This window comes from Canis lupus, chromosome 16, assembly GCF_003254725.2.
Source record: "Canis lupus dingo isolate Sandy chromosome 16, ASM325472v2, whole genome shotgun sequence".
Classification (NCBI taxonomy): Eukaryota; Metazoa; Chordata; class Mammalia; order Carnivora; family Canidae; genus Canis; species Canis lupus.
The window spans coordinates 47,503,690-47,527,558 of NC_064258.1; the positions used below are offsets into that span (position 1 = coordinate 47,503,690).

A 23,869-nucleotide genomic window follows, 5' to 3' on the forward strand; every position below is an offset into this window, starting at 1 on the left:
GTGAGGACTAACAAACAGACCAACCCCACTGCTTTCTAATTTCACAGAAACGTAATCCTGGGGGTCCCTAAACCTGACTCTTTTAAATTTGAATAGCTAGCCCCAAACTGGCTTTTTCAGTACGCCTGGAAAAAGATTCCGATCAGATTATTTCCCTTTTCAGTTGTTTTAATTCAAAAGCTCTAATAACAAAGAGTGTTCACTAAAACTTTGTTACAAACTCCTATTAGTTGAAGAGAGAAAGAAAGTGGTCTCACCTCAAGTATTTTTGCTCAAGTACCAAAAAAATCCACTTAGACATATAACCAAATGTTATTTAATATCTTAAAAAGTAACACAATCCAAAATGGATATTTCACACAACACTACATAAACAACATGAACACAATATTACCATATGGAGGGACTTTCAAATATAGACTTACAAAAATCCCTGTGCTTTTTTTCCTTTTAAGTTATTATACTAAGCATGACAAGCCATCATCATTTACAATATGGCACACCGACACGATAAAAACCATGTTACAAATGTGCTGTCATAAATCAGTAACATTAGGGAAGACATTTCATGAACTGTAATTATTTCATATGAAATACTATACAATATAAACAGAACATCCATCTTGGATGACCTTTACAGCAACCAGAGACCAAGTAATTTAAAGTTTTTTTTTTTCAGTGCAAACACATTTTATTCAAGGCAGTCTTGGCTGCAAAACTCCTTTCTAACATACAGTAAATCCCACTTGCACTTCTTAATTCATTTACCCCAATGCAATAGTCACATTCAGTCACTCAGAGAAAGATACCTGCAGAATTATGATCCCTTTAAACTTAACGTTGAAATTTAATTGTCTTCTAGAAAGTAGTATCTATGTCAACTACTCTAAGGACCTTAATTTGTAGCTGTCAATACTTACATGAAGGTGACCCCAGGGCAGCTCTAGTCCTAACCCATCATGTGTGCACAATACCACACACTATTTTGCCCTTTCCTTCCAATGTGGAAAGCGTGGTGGTGGATCAGTATCTAGGTGGCGGGGGGGGGGGGGGTGGGAGTGGGAAGGAGACAAGGAGGAAGGACCTCGGAGGAAAGGCGGGCAAGGAGCTGCTGAGTGTGTACTTCATGAATTTCCCATAACTGCAGAGGACTGATACTGGAGGAGCTCTCGGATCTCAGATTTGGTACCTCTTTTTGGTGGGAGCAAGGGAACGGGGGTGCCAGGGTTAGCCTTTGGACAGGGAGGTAGGCAGCTGTACGTGGACCAGCCAAGCCTCTAGCCTTACATTTGCTGCCTCCCTTGTGAGACTCCCCTTCCCTCGTTGGCAGGGTGTGTGTGTGTGTGTGTGTGTGTGTGTGTGTGTTCGCATTTGAAGCCAACAATGAGCAATTAAAGCCCTATAACATAATATACAGTCATAAGAAGGTTTAGTCCCCCTTGAGCCTTTTAGAATTCTCAACCTTGCAAATCAGCAACTGTAAGTCATAGAACAACCGTAAAAACACAGGATTATGCGTTAGAGGGGCAATCACCAGGGAATCCCTCTCCGGGATGCTGCTGCAAAAGGCGCAGAGATGAACTCAATCAGAGAGATGCCAACGCCTATTTCAAACATGCAGGGAAATTTAATCATGAATTTGTTCTTATACATAATTTATGAAATGCCTCCTAAATAAAAATCTATGGGAAAATATTGGATGTATCCTTAATACTGTAGAACCTTCTGGGAGAATGACGGAGTGACAGCTGATTCTTTTATCTAACTTGGCGAGGATCAGACTGATAAGTAATCTCCTTCCTGCCCATATTTTACTAAACCCAAAGCAAAGCAATGTGTTCTGTGCTTTTGCCTTCGTTCTTCCTGTGTTCTAGCTTCCTCCCCAAGCCCTCAACGTGTGCAGCAAGCCTGGTTCCCCGCTAACAGAAGAGAACGGGCAGGACAGTGATGGGGTGGGGGTGGGGGGGGAGGAAAAGACAGGATCACTTCTGCTGGGGGGCTCTGCTGTCGCTGCTAGCTGGTTCTGTGACCGGCCTGTGGCAACGGAGAAGATCCTCAGCAAGGATCTGATATCTCCGAGTTGGAGAAAACACTTAGAACTAGATCAGCTGCCTCGGAAATCCAGATTCTTCCCCTAGGACTCCGTATATATTGTACTAAATTTCTACTGTGCTAACGCAGCTCGGTGAAGAGTACTTGATAAAGTTTTTAATTACGATTTCTGTTTCAGCACCTTCCACTGCCCGGAGCAGTCATGTTCCTGAAAGATGGTATTTTAGCACAGGAATTTTCAGAAGCCCGATAGGAAACTGTAAACAAGGGTGTATGTCTGGGATCTGCCTCTGACCGCAACGGCTTTGGGGTGGGTTTTGTAAAATTCCAAACACCCTGACCTTTTTGAATGAAAATGGACAAAAGTGTACAGTTGTATTAGTTTGCTTCGACTTTATTAGCACACATCAGAAAAATAGCATTGTATTTAGGGATTTCTCATGATGGTCTATCAGACAGATAGAAGACAGATCATTGGTAGCTGCCACTGAGTTTCTGGGTAACCTTAAGTCCCCCCTCTGTCTGTCCATTTCAAGTATGGGTATCACAAATAGGACTGGCTTCGTTAATTGTTTGTCAATCGGAATGCTTTGGAAGCACTTTGAGATCCCCAAAGGAACTGGCAAAGTCATGATAGTTTGTTGTTGGCTTTTAATCAAGTTTCAAATACTGCCTGTGTTATAAATGGCGCGACCTTTCAAAATAGGTTCTCTACTGTATTGTGAGCTATACGCCTATGATTTAAGTTAAAAACTTTATTTTCAAGTACACTTGGTGGCGATAAGTGGTTTCTCCTGGGTAGGATTTTACAAAGCTGTGCCAACCTAAACCAAAACCAAAACCGCACAACGCTTTCTTTTTCATCGAACAGGTTTTTCTCCCCATAGCGACTGCGGTAGGATTTAAATTTATACCTTCGAACCGCTGGGTTGGGCTCTGAGAAGGGGAGACCTGGGAACGGCTGGTGTTCAGGTCATCGTTAGCCCAGATCAACTTTCAACTTACGCTTCCTAACATCAGAGAAGCACTGATTTGCTATTTTTATCCTGCTTGGTTCCCCCAATCAGCTCTTCTGTCTGTCTTCTCTATTTGATGGCACCCCCCTCCCTTTTCATATGCTCATTAAGGTCCCCTGAGATGTGCAAAATATATAAAATGGAATACACATTATTTAACAGAACTCAGCTCTTCTAATTAAGATGAAGTTTGGGCTTGGTGTGGTAGCAGGTGAGTGAAGGCAGAGAGGCCCAAAGTACTTCAAAGCCGGCACAGTCCAAATTTGCCGTGTGTCTTCTGCTACTGAAAACCTAGAATTTCCAAATCAGATTCTTACAGGAGTAAACAGCTCGCTGAACTACGTTTACCGCTTGGCTCTTCACTGGAGAGAACTCTTATTAGCAGGAAAGGGGCGGGGGGTGGGGGGTAGGGACAGACAAGAAATTTAAGCTTCCTTCTGTTCGTCCGCAACAAAATCAAGTGTGCTTTTGTGGGAAAGAGGGGAGAGACAGGTTTACATCTGAAAGCGAAATAATGCCGTAAAACAAAAGCACGGCCATGAAAAAGTCACGAGTCCACGTGGGCAACCACTGACACACACACAGAACGCCATGGCCTAATGTTTACGAAGGTTTCAAACTTTGCTTTGCTGAACAATACACTTTAACACACTGCTGCTGCTTCATCAAATTTATGGAGGTAGTTATATGTAAAAATAAAAATTGCCATAAAGGAATATGCTGCATCATAATAATACATAAGTGTGCAAAATGCCGACAGACGGGTTGACCCTTTCAAGTTGAACGCTACACAGAGATTCAACCAAATTCAGTCCTGTAAACCTTTCAGCTGATAAACTCGAAGTGAAGACTAGATAAGCAGCCACGTCACACAAAGCTATCAGTTCAGGGAGGAAAAGGATGTTGGCAAAGCCTGGCGTGGGCTGAGCGTTCGGTCCCCGAGAAGCCGGCCCGCCGTGGGTAGAGCATCTCGGGCACGTCTCTAACCTGCTTCCCGCTGCCACTCCTCCCCCACCCAAAGGCTCCTGATTAGCCGCAGACGGGGCCATCTCCGTAGGGACCGTCTGCTTACGTCTGTATCATCTTTAAAGCCCAACTTTTCCTACTCTAATGGCTCCAGGTCGAAAGGGAGCCTCTTGTTGCTGTTGCTGTTTTTAAAATCATGTACCCTATAGCATCAGGCAAATAGTATACACATTTTAATAATGTCTTCTGTAAACCTGTTTCTTGTGATATAGCGATAAGTTCCTATTTTAAAGCTTCTCTTCAAGGTAATGCTTTCCTTTCCTGTCCACACAGCATTTGATTATGATAATGGCTACTTTCAGAGGATCAACTAGAGGCTGATGTGTTATTTCAATGGTTCCGTTGTTTATGAACTGATGGTATGATTCAACACTCGAGAGCAGGTTTTTTGGAAAAAAAGAAAAAAAGAAACGAATTTAGAAGAATTTAGCAACCGTATGGTATACAACTCCCCAAGGAAAGAGACTCTGTGTATAGTCTATTAGATACATTATCATTCCCTCTGGACATATTTAAGCAATGAGACAAATAGTGCATTTTTGGGTAATCGGGGCATGCCTTGGAGGAAATAAGGCATGAGACTGAAAGCCAACTGACTTAAGCATTTTAGTGGTATAAGGGTTTAACCAAGAAATGTGCTTACATTTCATTATAAGCACAAAAAAGGAACCTAGACTAAACTCGATGAGTCCAGTTTGACCTAATGCAACTTCCAAATATCTGAAAAAAGCATGAGGCCGCATCCACATGCTTCAAGAATTGGTCCAACTGTGTATAGGAGTGCATTCTTTAAACAGATCACTCGTGATTGAATCTACTACCGAAGCAGAAATGTTTCACACATATCTTATGCCAATTACGTGGAAAGATTTTAGATTTATTTTTGGATATGTATCTTATGGTTATATGGCTCCAAACATCACATGCCACTAAACTAAACTTTTGGTCAGACCACTTACTTGTGTCCTACGTAACCCTCCTGCAAATAATTTTTCATTGTCTACACATTTACGTCCATTGTTCTCATAGAATGAAATGGGGAACTTTGAAATGTCTCTTTTCTGTAAAGTTGAAGCTTGGTTATTTGTAATCCCTTTTTGCTGCTGAGTCGTCCTTGTATTCAATGTGACATTGTAAACCAAAGCGAAATGTTAACAAACCATTTTGAAATAAGTTGGGCTAATAACTATACATCCACCTAAAAATGCCTCCTGAAATTGGTTACAAAGTATCTGTAAACATTACTCTGGCATAGTTCATGTATGCATAATTGTTACTCTGATAAATTTTAGGGGAGTACAAGTTCAGATTATACCATACTTGCAGAATGAGCACATTCTGTTGGTAATTACATGGGCACATGTATATTTCTAATCAAAACTTATTTTAAAGTTTTCTCTATAGATATCTTTCCAGGAATAAAAGGCCTGAAGTTCAACTCTCCCTAAATTTGCTCTTTCCTATAACCACTAAAAATGATCTCCCATAGCCTAATTTAGGCATTCTATTTAAAACTACATAAAATAGATTAATGTCCTTCCATTAGAAAGAATAACATCCCCAGGCCATACTCTTCATTTGTATCACAAAGAACATTTTGCTTTTAAACAAACTAATTATCGTATCTATTATAGTAAGATAGGATCATCATAAGTTTCACAAGGAGGAAATCATCTTCCTTAAATATCTGATTGACACCGTGAAAGAGTCCCCATTTCCCTCTTCCATCCCTTTAGTGCTGTGCCCCAGCCAGGCTGGGGATCCCCTTCCTTCGTCCACTTCAGCATCAGAGGCCTATATTCCTGTTTGTGATTATGGAAGGTTAAAAATCAGACAAGCATCTGTTACACTTAAAAACAAAATCCTGAAAACAAACACTCCCAGAATTTCGATCACGACCCCTTCTGACACACTTCCACGGGCTCCTGCAAAATCGTGTCACAAAAACTCACAGTGAGAAATGACTGGTGCATAAACAATTCACACACAAAGGGCTGGGGTCCCTTCTGGTCAGTTTGACATTGATTTCCCTCAAGGTGGGCCCTGGCATTTGACATTTTGTGGTGGCTTACTTTTTTTTTTTTTTTTTTTTTTTTTTTTTGGGAAGTGTCAAGGATCAGTTCCGTGGCACCCTCTGACCACAGACTGGGAGCAACACGCATCTGTGGCATTTAAAAATGGAATTGGCAACTTCATGACATTGGAATGCATATCACACTTACAGTGTCTAGACTTTCCTATGTGTGCTCAGTTACAAGTAGTGAAGCAAAAGTATACATATCACCCCTACTGCTATTCGGTTGCTACAGAGCCATAAATGTGAAAAGCAATACTCTGAAATAAAGATTTTTGTTTTTTGCCCTAGCCTACTTAGCAGCACAGTTTAAGTAAACACAAAAACTGTGGTCGAGATGCTTGTCTTTCCCAAGATGTAAACATCAGTCCCAGTGTCGTAAACTTGGCTGTATCGAATGAGACAGGAGATCTGGGGTAGAACCACTGTCACACACTAGTAACAGAAGCTTGCAAGCAGTTGGAAGGTTTCTGTAACTTCTCTGCTTCATTCGTGGCGGGGTCCGTACTCGCTCGGAAGCTGAAGGCCGGGCCAGCTCCACCGTGGACCGGGCTCAAGGTAGCATTCTGACGACGGTTACTTTCAACGATGCTGGACGTGTTGGAAGCCAGGCTCTCCCGAGTGCTAAAAGAGTAAAAAGGGTTTGTTTTGTTTTGTTTTAAACATAAATAATTATCTCTGGAGCCCCAGGGGAAGAGCAAATGATGTAGTTAATGGATTTCCTCTGTTGGTTTATGATGTCATATATACACCACCTCACACTGATTATTCACATATGCTCCTCCAGCCGGGGCTCCAGAAGCCTTCACACACACACATTAGTAGGATCAGCGGCACCCTGAATAAAGGGGTTTTCATCCAGCTAAATGCACTTTAAATGTTTTCCCTTCTTTCCCATTCAAGGAAACCGCTTCCAAAATTGAAGTGATAGATGGCTATCGCGTTCATTTTAGAGACGAATCCTCTTAAATATACATACGTGATGATTTCATTTCAGGCTGCAAATTCACTGAATAAATGAATAAACTCAGTGTTGCCCCTAATGATTCTGTTTTCATTCCTGATTAGCAGATTTTGACTCTGGTGGACTTCAAGCACGCCATTAGCTAATTTGCCACCCTGATGGGAATAAAATTAGTCTTAAAACACTTTGCACCTCTGTTGCAAATTTTAACACTTTCATGGAAATACACTGTATTTTCAGATAAGGAATCTTAGATTCTCCCCCATCCCCCCATTCATTTGTGAAGTTTACATCCCCTCTCCCTGACTTGGGTAGAAATATTTCATTTTTTCAAGGATTCTTACAGAATAGAGGTGATCTAAAGGCTCTAGTGTATCTACTTCTCTTTTAATTTTTCTTAGTTAGAAACTCTTGAATTTGTTTTATTGCTCCAAGAGATTCAAAACACTTTAAATGTGTAGGGAAATAGCAAAAATAAGACTACGTGGCCAGACTGACAGGAACTGAACAGGTTCCATGTTCAAAGTCCTCAAAATGGCACTAAGAAACTTGGTTTACAAAGAGACTGAAGAAACCCCAGTGATGCTCACAGCATCCATCCACCCTACTGGACAGATTCAAAGTTTAGAAAATATTCTGTGACAGTTGGCCCCCATCACTGATGTAAGCCTGCTAAAACTAGCCAACAGGTCTGACTACTGTAGGAGACATCCTCGCCACCTCTCTTTCATTCCCCTACTAAATTAAGAGCAATTTTGTCTGAACCCCACACAGGTTTCTCCCACTAACAGAGAATAGGGTGTTCATATGACATCTTTTAAGCCAGAATGGTGTAAAGAGTATACACCTGCTTTCTGAATGCTCCCATTAATGCCTCTTATGCCTCTTCACTTTTACCAAAGACCTAATGTTAGTCTCTGTTTTTGCTAACTGAAAGAACTCCAAAGATTTCTGCTTTCACGAAGAAAGCCGTTACTAATGGAAGGTCTTTGGAAAAAGCGAAGCAAAGTTTCGGAAAGCGGGGGATGCCTGTACTTTGGCAGCACTTCCTAGATAATGGCTTATTTCATCCTAACTCCTTGTGGACTTGAGTTCGCTTTTCATCAGGGAGCCAAGAGGTAATTGTTTAAAAGAAAGTTTGTTCACGGACTACCAAAAAGACAACTGGATCTTTCCTGACTGCAAAGTACACCTCCAGGAGGTTAATACATTTCTAGAAATCAATCACGTTCTTTCATTGTGCTTACGGGCAGATCTGAGCATACCTAAAGAATACCCCAAAACATTATCACCAAAGGGATGGAAAGTGCTAGACTCACCTACTTACCTGCCTTACACCTTCCCTAAGAAAATTCCCCACTGGTTTGCCAGCACCATAGCTGAGACACAGGGTCAGGCAGGGGAAGGAAGAAGGGCAGTCAACATGTAGAACCCCAAAGATTTCATGACACGTTCCTTCAGTTTCACTCTTAATCGTGACAGTAACTTTTTACAGTTTTTTACTTCCCAATCTAAAATGAGGAGAGTTATGGGCTCTACCTACTCACAGAGTGATTGTGAAGAAGTAAGCACTGAATCTGTATACTAAAAAGCTAGTTACATCATAATTACTTCAGTTGTACATCTGGCATCTAACATCTGGCAACTACTATGAGTTGGTGTCAAAATCCATACATTACTAATGACATCTTTTCTTTAGAAAAATGCATCTTAAGGTCCAAAGGATCTTAAACCAGCTTAAACCTTTGAAGCCCACTTTTGAGGTGCTGGCTTCATATTCGCCAAGTACCTGCTGTATGCCAGGCACTGTGCACACTCATCACTGCAAGAGATCATCTACGTTGGGAGCTGTCTGTGCTCTAAGATGCCTCTGACTGCCTTTGGCCAGAACCATTAATAATGATAAATATATACAGCACTCCGCTTCCTCCAAAGGATCTATTTCATTACTGCTGTAATAACAAGTGCAGGGTGTGACATTCATAATGAGGGTTCTGGGTGTGATGATGCTAGCGGAGACAGAGCCATTAGCAGTAAAAATATTCCTCAAATTTGGAAGTTCTTACTCTCTTGAAAAAGAAACCCAATGGGGTGCAGCCTTAAAAAATAAGATGTCAGGATTTTAGAAGAAGAAGTGAACCAAGCCACTGTGCTGTTCACCCTGGATGCACGTGCTCCCTTGGCCCCGCACTCCGACAGCACATGCTCGTGTGCTACATTAAACAGACCCGTCCCTGACAGCTTCATTACCTCTGCTTTTCACACTGTGTCTTTCAACCAGTTTTTGGCCTCATATTTGGAATCTCAGGATTTTCAGGTCAAGATTTCTCCTTTTCAATATTACATCTCATTATCATAGTTGAAGCTTCTACTCTTTTTCCCGTCACAAAACCCTTTAGCTCCCAACGAAATGAACTCAGGAATTCGGGAATGTGGCTGAACATGACTTTAGAGCCAGCACTGAAAGCTGGGAGTGTGGAGATCACCTTTCTTGGTCTCTGCTGTTGCTGTTGTTGTTGGATCTTAGTTTCTCAGTGGAATATGTACTGAAAGATTTGAATAAATTGCCCACTTGAGGTTTTTGTATCTCACCCCAATGGAGAGGTAGCAGCCGGGTGATGCTATTTGGTTAAAATACTCCTCATGCTGGAGCCTAAAACTCCCTATAACTCAAATATTCTCCTTCATAGGCTGTCCTCACGCCTCGGAAAACAACTTAGCTGATTCACTGAGGTGTACCGAAAACACAGTTTAAAAACCAGTTGTGACCTGACTTCTAACCAGAGGATATTAAATATGAGAGGGGCAAAATTAGGAATTGTTCTGTAGATTATCTAACAGCATGAAATTTATGGGTGATCTATGTATTCCTGTAGAGAAAACTCTACCTAACAGTAGTGGACAGACCCGTAGCTAAATGTAAGAAAGCTGTCTTGCCTCAGAACGATCTTACCTCCTACCATGACAAAGCGTTTAGCCTTAAGTACATCATTAAAGAAATGAAAATAAAACTTACTTCAAGGAATAATCTCATTCATAAATTCTGCATCCCAAATTTAGAGATAAAATCATACATTCTGTGGTAAGACTGGTTCAACTATTTCACGAGTATTTGTGTTTATTTGCCCCCAAACAAACAAACGGAAACATTCAATAGCATGTGGTGGTAGGCTGTTGAGTTAGAACCCATTGAACTACTCTCAATGTCTCCTTAGCGATTATGTCTGGAGGAGTGCAGTCTTTCCTCTGTGGGGGTGCAGGGGCCGAGAAGGCACAGTGCTAGGTCAGAAACTGTGGTGCGAAGAGCACTGGGCAAGCAGAGTCTATATAATAAGAAACAGTCGAACACAAGGTACAGGCAAATAAACCACACCCTCTGTAAGTGATGGTTTGAACGTCTACCATCAATTATAGACCTTCAATTATGCCTCTCTGGTATCCACTGTTAGAAATTCAAGAGAAAAAAAAAGAGAGAGAAGAGGGAAATAGAAAGAAAAGGACATATAAAATAACTGGTAAATAAATTAAGATTTGAGGCTAGCGTTTAAAAAATATTTAGCAAAAGTTATTTTGTAGAAAAGTCACTCCAACAGGTAGGCCAGTCATTTTTAGACTGAGTGCCATGGCTCCCAGAGATCAGTGTGGACTCCTTGAGGGACAAGCAGGGGAGATGTGGGGCTCCTGGCCTCACATCCACTTTAGCCAGAGCACCACCTCTGTGGTTTGTTTAGACATTAGACTCCCACACATGTGTTAACTTGGAAAAAAAGGTTACGCGGCAAAAATCATCATCATCATAATCAAAAACTAGCTCTTTAAGACATAAAAGCCTAATATGGGACAAATTAACGATTCCCGATTCTGATTAGGCATACTCTGTCCCCAAATTATCCAGAGATAAAGTGAGATGATCACAACAGAACTAAGTTTCATTCTTAATAATTAAAATATATGAAGTATAGAATCATATCTGGGTACTTGTTAAAATTATAAGTATCGGAGAATCTTGGGAATCGCAGCTAATGAGAAATGTCCACCTCTCAAGAGTATTTCTGCATCTCAGAGTCACCAATCTGGAGTAGAATTTAGAAGGAGAATTAGGTCCTAAGTTGCCCTTTGAGGAGAAGGAAGAATTAAGGAAGAGAAAAGGAAGTTCCATAGACTCTCTTTTGCTTTCTTAACCCCTGAACCACTTGAGCACTCTGGACATGACCATTAGGCATTGCACACTCTCTGCTGTTAACCCTTTGCTGAATTACCAGCTATGATTAGAGCCCCTTAATAGGTTGTGTCAGTTCTGCAGGGGGAGAGAGTTGAGTGCGGACACAGGCTTTGATCTAATGGGACACAGGCCCCTCACTGTTCTGTGAGAGACACAACGTTCCATTCCTCTGTGGATGTGAAGTGTGGGAGAAGGTGGGGGTGGGGTGGGGAGCACACAGAGTAGGGACTGCAAAGGCAACAAGCATCTAGATCCCCTGGAAAGGTGTTGACATCTGCTATTCCCACTAAAAGGACCTGTCCTTGATTCAATCAATTTATACCCAAGCCCTATCCAACCCCAACTGACTACTGACCACTCATTCTACTCAAAAAGTTACTATTTTAGAGGACCTAAAAAAACCCCTTCTTTTATCAGCATGGTGGCAATATAAACACAGAAGAAAAATCCTGGAAAATGTTGGTCCTAGTTAGATTGGCCTGATGCAAGTTTGAGGGAGGGAGCCAACCCACCAGTCCAGATTGGTGATCTCTACAGCTGCAGAAACATTTGTTTCAATTCCTGAAAAAGAAGTTAGAAACAGGTTGTTAACAGTACAACTCATACAACCCTTAACCCGCATCCACAGAATTAAGACTGTGAAATCAGAAACTTTTCAAGTTGTTCGTATAAAGCCCCAGGCCCCGATAGGTGTGTGCGTGTGTGTGCATGTGCGCGCAGAGATGCCTCTCCCTACCGTGGGGAGTTGAATCCACTGTCCACAGTGATGCTGCTACTGTCTATGCTGTCGAGGCGTGCCGAGTGGGTGGCTCTCTGGTTGCTGCCACTGTCGGTCTCTTTTGGGGCAAGGAGGGTGAGGTTCTTTTCAAATTTCCTCTGTAAGTCTCTTTCCTTCTCCCTCTCAAGGAGCCACTGCATGGTGCCTACGTCATCTCTGTTTTTTTCCTCGTCCGTGTTTTTGTTCGCCCCTTCCTCGGAGTCGTCGTCGTCCGAGACATTGTAATAGTCAAAAGAGGCTTCTTGGTTCCCCCCTGACTCCTGCTGACGCTGGGAACCAGGCATGGCTGCTGCCACCGAGGTCCCCAGGGGCGGCTCCAGTTTCTCGCATCGGCCTGGCAGTGCGTCGGCAGGTGTCTTCGGGAGAGATTTGAGGAGGGACAGGCTCGATTTGTGGTAGCTGTTTACAGACAAGGTGCTGTGAAGAGGTTTGAACAGTGTGTCTTTGCTGAATATTTCTTTCCTCTTGTCCAGGCTGCTGGGCTCGGCGCCGTGGTGCTGGACGAGGCGTCCATTGGCAATCCCTTCTGCCACCGCGCCCGAGGCAGCTGGGCCCCCACCTGGCCCTTTTGGTGACTCCTCCTTGTGCCCTACAGGCTCTCTGGAAGAATGTGGGGCCTGCCTATCAGACAGAGGCAGCTTTTTCACCCCTTCCGCCAGAGTCAGAGTGTCATGATCCTCTTTGTTTTTTCCCAGAGGTGATGGCGCCGTGAGGACCGTCTCACTGGAGGTGTTGCACTGGAAATAGTCATCTGTCGCTGTTTTTGTTGGACAAGAGCTGAGTTCCCCGTAGGGCGGCAAACTCTCAGGTGGTTTGCCTGGCTCCAAAAGGCTACAAGCACTGGAAGGCTCCTTGCTGCCACTGACGATTTCTGGAATACACACCTCTTTATAGCTTGTGGATGAAACATGAGCCCTTTGATGACCAATTGTTTGTGCAGGCCTTAAAGTACTGTCGTCAATGTAGGATTGGCTGGGGGTTTGGTCATCTTGGCTACAGCCTTCAGCCAGGTCTTCAGGTGTCCCTAGAGAAGAAGCACCCAGAGGGCCCTTTGAGTTATCCATTGATCTGGATCTCTCCTTGGCTTTGCTCGATCTCTCATTCCTGGACCTTCGGTCCTGGGTATGGCTGTGGCTTCGGTGCACTTTTGAGTGGGAGCTTCCCCTGGAAGGTTCAGGAAAAGGCATCTCAGTTCTCCTTTTGGCCAGTTCTCCAGACACATCCCATTCTGGTGTCATGGGGAAATGAGACTCAATCACGTTCGTGTTGCTATGCATGATGAAGTTATCTCCCTTGTGTTCAATGATGAAGCAGCCCTCCCTGGGTGCCCTGGTAAGAGGGTCACAAAAGTCATACTCTCTGTCACCTGGGATATCCAGATGAGAACCATCCGAAGGGTCTCCTTTAGACACTCGTGTCTTGCTGTGTGACCGAGACTTTCCATGGGACTTCCGATGAGTCCTACTTTTTTTACTTCTTCCACTATGATGGGCAGAGGACCCGGCTTTACTCCGATGTGCTTTTTCTTCTTCAAGTTTCTTCATTAGTGCAGTGTGCCTCATGACATTTTCCACAGTCAAGTCCGGGTTAATACGCCTAATGATTTCCATTTCGACTTCCCTAGGGATGGTAGTTGGTGTGTCTTCATCTCGCAGGGGCCACTCCTCAGGAGGAAACTGGGCAGAGAAGTTGGCGAGCTGTTTGGTCTTGTCTTTTTTAAAACTTAGCCGGAATAACTTGAGTCCGAATTTTTTGGACTGCTTTTCACTATCTTTAGGTTTTGAGAGAGTTTCTGTCTTGTAAGAAAAGTTTACAGTACTTTTGCTCTTTTCAGTGGGTGGCACCTGGCATAGTGAAGGAGGGCAATAGGGGTCTTTGCAGTCCTTGGCAGGTTTTCTCTGCAGAGTGGAAGCATGCATGCTGTGCATGTCTTCTCTGCAGCAGTGGCAAGAGTCGCAGTGGTTTCTGGGCAATGTTCTTTCCCTGACGCAGCCTGAGGCAGAGGGCGTTATGGTTCCAGGCTGTGGAGAGGTACACTGAGACCTGTCAGGTATCCTCTCGTCCAAATGGTACCATTTACTGTTAGTTCTTATGAGAGAAGGAGTAATGAAATAAGTCTGTGGGGTCACGATGAAATAGCCATCCGGAGTTGGGTAGATCTTCCTCTCCCGCACCAGCGTGTTCAGCGTGTGCCGTAGAATTTCTTGGCTTGGGGTGGGAACACCTAAAACCAAAGGGAACACAGACTCATGAGAATGTAGAAGGAACTTATTGCCAGTTCCCGATTTTTCAGAATGTGCTATGAACTCAATGTTTGTACCCCCAACCCAATATCCTACGTGCAAATCCTAATCCTTGATGTGAGGGCCTTTGGGAGGTGACTAGGTTTAGAGGAGTTCCTGAGTGTGAGGCCCTCATGATGTACCCTCATAAGAAGAGGAAGAAACCGGAGCTCCCCACCTACTCCCACCCCAGCCCTACTGCCATGTGAGGATATGGCCATCTTCAAGCCAGCAAGAGGGCCCCTCACTAGACACCAAATCTGCAGGTGCCTTGATCTCAGAGCTTCCAGCCTCTAGGACTATGAGAATTAAATGTCTGTTGCTTCAGCCATCCAATCCATGGGATTTTGTTACAGCAGCCCAAACTAGGACAAGACAAAATCCTGTTAATTTTGCCAAGCTTCAAAGTATTATTGCACCACAAGTCAGCAGGACTCAGAGGTATTCAGGAAGAGACTTGGAAGCTAGGTGCGGCAAGGCTGGTACTGTTGTCATGAGGCCTTTTACTGAACTGAGCCATCAAAGGCAGAGTATTTTTAAAGGAAAGGGAAGTGAAAGATGTTTTGCATGATGTCATATACATTTACAAAATAGCCCTTCTCAGTACAAAAAACTAGGGACACTGGGTTGAAACAGCTGTCTTGGCATTCAAAAGCAAAACAGAAAGCATACAGAGGCCACTGTACCCTAGAAGCTATTCTATACACTCATTTTTCAAGATTAAGCTTACTTAATAAACTAAATTTTGTAAGTTACATAAAAGAGCAATTAGACTTGACCATGGCTGATGATGCACCCTCCAATTCAGAAATCATCAATTTTGAAAGTGACTACAGTAGTGGTAATATTCAAGTAAGAACATTCTCCTTCTTGGACTAAGTCAGCAGGATGGAGGTAGTTTTTCTGCCTCATAACCAGACAGCCCTAATAAATACACCTGTGAAATCTCAGATGCTCTACGTCTGTCTGGTCACTGAGTCTGAAGCTGCCATACTCGCTAGAATAGAAATTCCAGAAGAAAATGACAGATACTTCCCGGCACAGTGACAGATACTGTTTTCAAAGGGTTTTGTGTGCATGCTTATGCTTTGTCTTTCTGAAGAGACAGAACGAAGAGTATAAATTCTTAAGAGAGTACAAACTCTTCAGGTAATAGGGCATTTACTTATTTCTTAGGTATTCTCCATCCCTCGTTGCCATGCACACTGAGGATGGTAGTACTGACTAGTTGGATCCCAATGATACAATTTGGAAGTAGGTCCAAGTAGGCTGAAATCATACTGCCAATGTTCAACCGTGTCTGACCCACAAAATGGCAATTTCACGTGATTCAACCCAACACAGTTAAGGCAGTGTCACATGGAGACTGAAAGCCTCCATCCGAGAGCCACACTGCTGGATTCAAACCCCAACTCCATCACTTTTAGCTTGTGGTAGTGGGTGAATTATGCAACCCTCGCCCCCCATGCCATTCCTCCATTTAAATCTAACCCGCCAAATCTCAGAATATGATCTTGTTTGGAGCCAGGGTCTTTTCAGAGATAAGTTAAACTGAGGTCTTCAGGGTGGGCTCTACTCCAACATGACCAGTGCCCTTGTAAAGAGGGGGAATTGGATGGAGAGACAGGCACAGAGAGATGACAGTGTGGAGAAACGTTGGTAGAAAATGTCCATCCACCAGCCAAGGAGCACAGTCTGGAAGGGTTTCTTCCCTCAAAGACCTCAGAAGGAACCAACCAACTGTGCAGATACCTTGATTTTGTAGAGTGAGCCTCCTGAACCATAAGACTACAAATTTCTGTTGATTAAGCTCCCTGTACTTTGTGAGGGCTGTGCTAGAAAACTAATACAGCTGGTATCGCCTTAGGCAACTTAACTAACACCTCTGTGGGCCTCTGTTCACAGTCGTCAGCAGGTGGATGATAACAGCACGTACCCTCATAGGGTAGTCTTGAGTTTAAATGAGCTTCAAGTCTGTAGAGCTGTGCCTGACATTTAGCGGGGCTCTAGAAACATTAGCTATGAATAGTCTCAACTTTGGGGCAGGACCCATGGAAACCAGATTACCTTCAGAGAACATCGTGTAGCAACGTAGAACAGCAGGGTAAACTAAGTTTAGGCTCTCGCAGTCCTTCCAAAACTACAAAAGTGGGATACGAAAGCATTAGTAACGGCCTGGGAAAGAGTCCATGCATGTGACGTGCCCTGCCCATCCATCTGTGTTACCATCTTCAGAAGGCATCCTTCTTGGCCGAGCTGGGAAAGGTAACATTGCTTATGCATAATGTCCTGTGTAGTATAATTACTTAATTTTTGAGCTGCATCCTTTCCCTTTAGTCTAGGGCTCTCCTCGAGACATGTACGGGGTTTTTTATGCAAATGGCTTCAAGGCTGGTATAATAACAATTTTTAAAATTGTTATGATAGTTTCTGCACAAAACGAACTCTAATGGAACTAGTGATACAACCCAAGCCACATATATGAAAGTCCTGAGAGCTGTCAAAAAAAAAAAAAAAAAAGAAATGCCTGCACCTAAGAGAAGCAAATTAAAAAAGATTCTATAGCCTCCTCACAACCAGGGCCTTCTGCTAAACAAGTTCGGGAGCACCATTCACACAGACTACCACTCCCAAGATGAGACACACTAGGCACACTGCAGCCTCATGGGGATGCCCACTGGGGTTGCGTGGCACAGCATTGCGGGTGGCCAACCCAGACCAAAACTAACTGTATCTTACTCACACGGTAGCATGCCTGCAATCCATACTGTAAGAGAAACAAGTTCTTCAGAAAAAGCGGTAAGGCTCATTTCTCAGAATTCATGATTGACCAGTTTACTCTGCTGCTGTAGTAAAGGCAAGCTGAGGTATAATGCAGAAAAACAGCTAGTACTACACACAGAATTTGCTGACTGTAGGCCTTCCAAGTGCTGATCCCAGAAAACTCAGGAACCTATGCAGAATCATGACTACGGTGTCGTCATGTTTATTTGCCATTAAGAGTATGTGCTTGGATTGTTCCCAACTGAAGGAGTAAGAACAAGTTTCCAAGGAGAATTTACATTTAAAGTTTTCAAGTTTATCAGTCCAACAATGTTTAATTTGAAAAAACAAGCTAGAAACATTCCCTGTCCAATCCACTTTCCACCCTTCCACTTGTGAGTTTTCAAAGCTCTGTGAGTCACTGATACCTAGCGTGATTATTTTATTATGAAGCCCTCGTAGAATGACTGGTATTTTCAGCTGTCTCTGAAATCCAGACTTCCATGAGAAATCTGCAGGGCTCACCTGGAAAAAGAGATGGTTGTGATGGGTATTTTCAATGTTTTGCACATTCCATCACTTCAGATTCTATTCCCAAAGTTCACCACAAATTTGGATTTTGAGTGCTTAAAGAACAAAGATATGTCCAAATTGGGCCGAAACCTAACTTCTCTCCTTTTCCACGCCTTTACATCTTTCCAAAGCAAAAACAGATACCTAAAAACACTGTATGACAACAGGATACTACTTAGACTTGCATATCTCTTTAATCCCGCAAAACTGACAACCATGGGAACAGATAGCACTTGCACACATTCTAGATGTTAAGCATTTCGGACAGAAACTTTGAGTGGGCTTCTTTGGATTATTTCTTCTCAGTGTGTGAAGAACACTGGCTGAGGGAGATTTCTGCAAGAACTGATCTAAAGAGATGAGTTGGGAGGTAGAACATGGGGTATATAACATTAACATTCTCTAGTAAATTCGAAAACCAACTTCGACCCCATTAGCAACTCTTCTGAGGGTCAGATTTCCTCTCAGGAAGACCCAACTGTAACAACTCAACAAGTACTAGTCTGACTTAAATGATCATTCTTGATGGACGGATGATGAGTACTTACTTAGCTGAGAAGCAAGTATTTACTCTTTTTATACCTTTAAAAAAAATTCTTGTTTCTGTAATGGAAACTGGTACACAAAAGTGGTTTTTCAAAATTCAACCAATATAGGAAAATGATAAAAGGGTTCACATTTCAGGATGTCAGACATTCTCACAAGATGGCTTTTCACTAAAAAACTTTTTTTAGACTATGGATGTCCAGAGCAGTAATAAAGGCCAAAATCTAGACTATGCTTTTTATTTATACATTGTCATTAAATATGAGAGTTCAAATATTTTAATAATATTTGGTTAGACTTCAAAACTTTATTTTCAAACAGTAAGCTTTAAAAAAGTAAATAGTCTAAAAAAAAGTAAATAGTCTTACCTTAAGAAAACAAAAAAACCCATAAATATGATATTTAAATCCCTCCAGAGTTTTAGCACTGTCACTGAAAATACATTTTCAAATAGAATTTGAAAGTATCAAGTTTCTAAATTGTTTTGTTCTGAAGCTTAAATGCTAGTAAAAGAAAGGAAGGACGTCCAAGGAAGGAAAGAAAAGAAAGGAGGGAGATAAGGAAGGAAGAAGGAAGACAGGCAGGAAATAACCTCATTTTATGAGATACTAGTTTAAAATATGGAGGTATTGCTGAACAAAGCTTTAAATCATTACTACCATACTGTAAACCTGTGGCTGGCACACTTTTTCTGTAAAGAGACAGAAAGTAACTACTTTGTGAGCCATATGATCTCCCAGCTGCAACTACTCGATTCTGTAACTGCAGCATAAGCAACCAAAGACAATACATAAATAGGCAAGACTGTGTTCCAATAAAACTTTATTTACAAGCACAAGTGGTGGGCCACACTTAGCCTGAAGCCATAGTTTGCCCATCTGTCCCCTAGACTCAGGTCTGTAGAGTGTTCTCCACCCCCACCACCCCACCCTGGCAACTGGGGTAGACCAGTTAGTCATCAGTGTCACAAAGATGAAAAAGGTTAGGTTCGCTCCTCTCAGTCCATCTGACGAGGCCTTGAGATCTAGGCTCACTTAACATAAAAGCTAGCAAAGCAGTTGTTCTTCTAAGCACAAGTGACCTATGAATTTCTCTCTAAAGTATCCCAACTTAGTGATACTGTAATCAGCTGCTTGGCAATTTACTATTTCATTTTGCTATTTTCCACAATTGACTATTACATACTTGCCCTCTGTTCTTCCCATTCTCTATTTTATAGCCCAGTGATGGGAGAGATGTAACCAATTTTGGAAGAGCTATGTGATCTCTCATGAAGCTACTAAAAATAGAGGGATTTTAAAAGCTGCTGGGCATTTGATGTCAGAAGTGGCTAACCAGATATAAGGCCAACCAGACATACCCAACCAGATATAATGTCTTTCTTCACAAGGGCATTACGTCTATGAACAACATCAGTCTCCTTAGATCGCTCTCACCTGGGACTCTGATTATCTTACTAATGAAAGGAAAAGGGTTTGCCTGGAAGGTAACAAAGAAAGGCAATCAGTGAAGAATATTCAGAGATAATATTAGAAAATTTAAGGCAATTTGTAGGTTGCAAAGGTGGATTTTGTGTTAGAGTTTTTCAACAGTATATATAATTTCAAAACATGTTAATTAGAAAACTGAAGAAGAGAGAAAAATATCACTGGGAGAGAAATATGAAGTTCCTTTGGGGCAAAAGGAAAAGTGGTGAGACTCAGGATGGTAGATGAGTGTTTAGTTTAGAAGTAGTCCCATGGGTTGGGTGCATTTTCCTATACTTTGACCTTAAATTTGCCAGGTTTGCTTTGGCCAATGAAATATTAGTGGGTATGGCGTGACCACAGGGCTGAAGAGCCCTTGTACAACCAGGCTTATTCTCTTGTGCCTCTGTCAACCCAGTGAGCAGAAATAGGCCTCTACTTGTCTCTTTTCTCAAAAAGGATGGGGTACAGGTGGAGCAGAGCCACCTGGGCAGGTCCAGTCTGGATCAGCTGACTCTCGGAGAACCCACAGACAACCTGAGCTAAATAAATGGTCGTTTCTGGATACCACTGACTTTCTGCGATTGTTACCCAGCATTTGGGTAGCAAAAGCTAATGGATACAGCCTCTAGTTTCTGTTTACCAAGGTCTCTTCTAGGTTGCATGAAAACTTGTGTCAAGGGTTCATGTTTAGTGCAAGCATAGGTTGAGTCCAAGCCAAGCTGGCAAACTAGTGGCCCAGTGATGTGTTTTATTTGACTTGCATGTCACTGGCACACATGTTAACATGTGTACACACACACACACACACACACACACCCCACACAATGGCCAATAGTTAAGGAAGTCTACAGATTTCACATAAAACTGAATTTTTAGGTTCTCCTGAAGAAAGTAGGAGATTTACAACTCTCCATTTTTTGCAGGGGAGGGGGTGGCAATACACTGAAGCTGAGTAGTGGGCTGCCTCTCTTGAGGTAGCCCATGCAGTCTTTAGCTTATCACTGTTCCTAACATCTTCTGGCATTGGAGGCACCAAATGCCATTCATGCATTGATAGGCAGTTGGCCTACTGTCTTCTTTTTATAATATTTAAGAGAAAAGGAAACATTTTATTTTTTTAAATGGGATCTTAGCTAATTTATCAAATAGCATATTACTACAACTCATCAAGCCATGACCCAAGCATTCAAGATGTATTTCTTTTTGACATTACTGTCACTTTAGTGTAAACCCTTGGGACGAAAATTTTCTGACATGCTCCCATGAATCATGATGTTCATATATTTCGAGAAGGTTATGTTGAGGTTGAACAGAACCTTGGTAGTTTTTGCCAGAATTCTTTATGGATTCTGATTCAATTTCCTCTTCTCGGTCCCAATTAAAAAACTATTACAGCATTACGTGAAGACAGCAAATTATTTTTGAAGAGGTGCCTTGACTTTTAATTACAGAACTGAGAAAAGTTTCCAGTTTCCAAAGAGTTTTTTTTTTTTCTTACTACATTTAAATGGCTGGAACAGTCCATGTGAAGGCTTAGAACAACCAGAACACACCTCTATTTGGAAAGTGCTACATTCCTTTCCCATTACCTGGGAAACACGTGGTCAGGTGCTCCATCAGTGCTTCTTGGGTGACAGGTTTTCTTGCAGAGTTCATTGCCGAGATGGCCAAGCAAAGGATTTCCCCAAGCGGGATAAACTGAGATTGACTGATGGGAGACATGCTGATTGGTGACACATCACCTGCAGAAAGACAATTTTTTCAAGTAAGCGGTTCATTCAAGACCCGGCCTTTCGCCACACACACGCACACACGCGCACACACGCCCCCTCCATGACTCTTGCCTGTTCCCTGTATTATGAACATGACCCACCCTGAAAACAGCAGTTTGTTACGGCCACAGTCAATGCCACTCAAGTGGAAAGACATCCACAGAGCGGTGGAAGCTCCAACTGCCTCGACAAGTAGAACCTGCCTTGAAAACCTGAGATCTCACTGAAACCGACTTACTACCAAAAGGCGTACAGCACGAGACTAAAAACTGAACTCTGACTTTATTAACTTGCAGCTGGTTTATTTAATAACTGCCATTCTCATCTCTACAAATGCACTTGTGCAGAGACTTGATTCATTCATCTGAATACTCAGTGCCCTTTATGTGTCAGGCATTTGCTGGGGGCCTGGGATTTACTTGGGAAAGAGAGTCATCTCCCCTCCCCAAAACATCCCTGCTCTCGAGGAGCTTCAATTTAAGTGGAGGAGACAGAGGGGTAGACCAGAGTTCCCAGTTCACCAGAGAAGGCTGCACGGCCGACACTAGGGCAGAGAGGAGCAGGTGGTGGTGCAGCACCTGGGGGTGAGGGTGGGACTTAGAAGCAGAAGTGAGAAGCTTCCCTGAGGATGTGCAGCCTGAATCCAGTGCTGCAGGAGTGTGCCTGGTGGCTGGGAGGTGGGGGGGGTGGGGAGGCAGTGGGACCTGCAGGCAGATGTTTGCAGGGAGTAGAAGAGAAGGAGCACAGGTACGTAGGGACAACCATGAGGGAAGAGCTGAGTGCCCCCGGCCTTCATCCTATGAGGGATGGCGAACCACAGAAGGAATTTCAGGAATGACAAAGTCAAATGTGAACTTCAGAAACGGGAGGGACTGCAGGGAGCAGCAGAGAGCAGATCACCATCCGCAAGGGACTGTGGCCACCTGCCCGCATCTGCCCTGCTCGGCAGAGGCAGGCCAGCCTGAAGACCCCGCAGCGAGGGAGGCCGCCAAGGGCTCCCCAAGAGCGTCAGCATGCAATGTGAGGGTCTGTCTTCGTGTCTGTGATCTTTATGTCACGCTGTGGTGTTTTCACGCTATGTTCCAAGGACTCCCAGAATTCCCTGGAAGGACTTCTGGGGTGCGGGTAGGGGTGGAGGCCTCGGCAGAGGGAGAGGCTGCAGGAGCAGGAGAGTCTGACCCTGACACCTGGGGGGCCACCTGTTTCATACACAGGGGCTCTGTAAGGTTTCACCTAAAAAAAAAGGCCCTACAGAAAGAGGGTGAAGTTACCAGCCAAGCAGAATGTCCGTGAGCTTCGGAGCTTATTTCCCACACATATTTGCATAATCTCTCCTTTTTTGTTTCCTAAGCATGATTTCTATCTCATAGTAAACTACCCTGGCTGGCCAGACCCAGACTCGGGTCCACCTCTGGCAGGAGCAACATCGTCCTGGGATGGCACCAAGGGGCTCTGGGGTGGACCAGCCTCCCCACTGTCGGGACACCGAAAGCTGTGCCTAGCCATGGTCCCTGGCTTGCTGGGGGCCCAGAGGCCCTTGGAGAAGGAACCTCAATGTGCTTTGATGGACTAGATGGGAAAAGCTTTGATGGATGAAACCAGGCCAACAGGGCCTGGGAATGAAAACCACTGGTGTGTGTGTGTGTGTGTGTGTGTGTGTGTGTGTAGTCTGACCAGCATGCAGATGAAGGGGCCAGACCGGAGCAAGACCTGAGGGCAAGACCCCAGGGCCAGACCTGAGGGCAAGACCCCAGGCCCAGACCCCAGGGCCAGACCTCAGGGCAAGACCTCAGGCCCAGACTCCAGGGCCAGGCCTCAGGGCAAGACCCCAGGACCAGACCTCAGGGCCAGACCTCAGGGCAAGACCCCAGGCCCAGACCCCAGGGCCAAAGGCTGGAGCCCAACACCTCCCACAAAACCTGGTTCAGTTCAGTGCTTCCCTCTCTCCTGCCTCACCCGGGGCCCCAGTCCGTTCTGCTGTGGCTCCATGCTCTGCAAGATGGGGGTGAGAAGAGCAATTTTCTCAGTGGTCAGAGGGAGGGGTCAGAGGGAGAAGTATCCAAACCCAGAACAAGAGAGGAACAGCAAAAGGCAGGAACTGACCTCACTTAGGACCCACAAACTTCGGGGGCCCATGGGTTAGAAATATCATAAAGAGAGGCCTCTTGCAAACATGTGGTGGGATGGCGGTGGGTCGAAGTGAGACCATGGCATTTTGGCTGTCACTGGGGATGTGAGCTGCATCCACTGGCTAGTAAAGCTCCATTCATACTGGTGAGTCAAAAATGACCGAATTATGTGGGCTGGGACCATCTCAGTGGGCAAGGGTGCT

General features: G+C 43.7%; 2 protein-coding genes across 11 annotated transcripts in view; both read right to left on the minus strand.

Annotated features, from left to right (window-relative positions):
- LOC112675239 (storkhead-box protein 2) overlaps positions 1 to 23,869 on the minus strand; it is a 556,032-nt gene that overhangs the window by 299,485 nt on the left and 232,678 nt on the right. For 7 of the 10 annotated variants that reach the window (XM_025471841.3, XM_035700018.2, XM_035700020.2 and 4 more), the window contains 3 exons: positions 21,355 to 21,507; positions 12,091 to 14,356; positions 301 to 6,792 (listed from right to left, as the gene is read on the minus strand). The exons of 1 other annotated variant lie outside the window; for it this stretch is intronic. In XM_025471841.3, coding sequence (XP_025327626.1) covers positions 6,597 to 6,792; positions 12,091 to 14,356; positions 21,355 to 21,487 — 2,595 coding nt within the window. In that variant the 5' untranslated portion in view covers positions 21,488 to 21,507 and the 3' untranslated portion in view covers positions 301 to 6,596. Of the gene's footprint in view, positions 1 to 300; positions 6,793 to 11,866; positions 11,916 to 12,090; positions 14,357 to 16,481; positions 16,555 to 21,354; positions 21,508 to 23,869 lie in introns of those variants that run through there. 2 more of the 10 variants (XM_025471842.3, XM_049094932.1) reach the window with 2 other exon arrangements.
- Positions 6,597 to 23,043, minus strand: LOC125752641 (storkhead-box protein 2-like). The gene is made up of 4 exons (XM_049094889.1): positions 22,947 to 23,043; positions 21,355 to 21,507; positions 12,091 to 14,356; positions 6,597 to 6,792 (listed from the first exon to the last, which is right to left on the minus strand). Exons 1-4 carry the CDS (start codon positions 23,041 to 23,043, stop codon positions 6,597 to 6,599), a joined length of 2,712 nt encoding a protein of 903 aa, XP_048950846.1.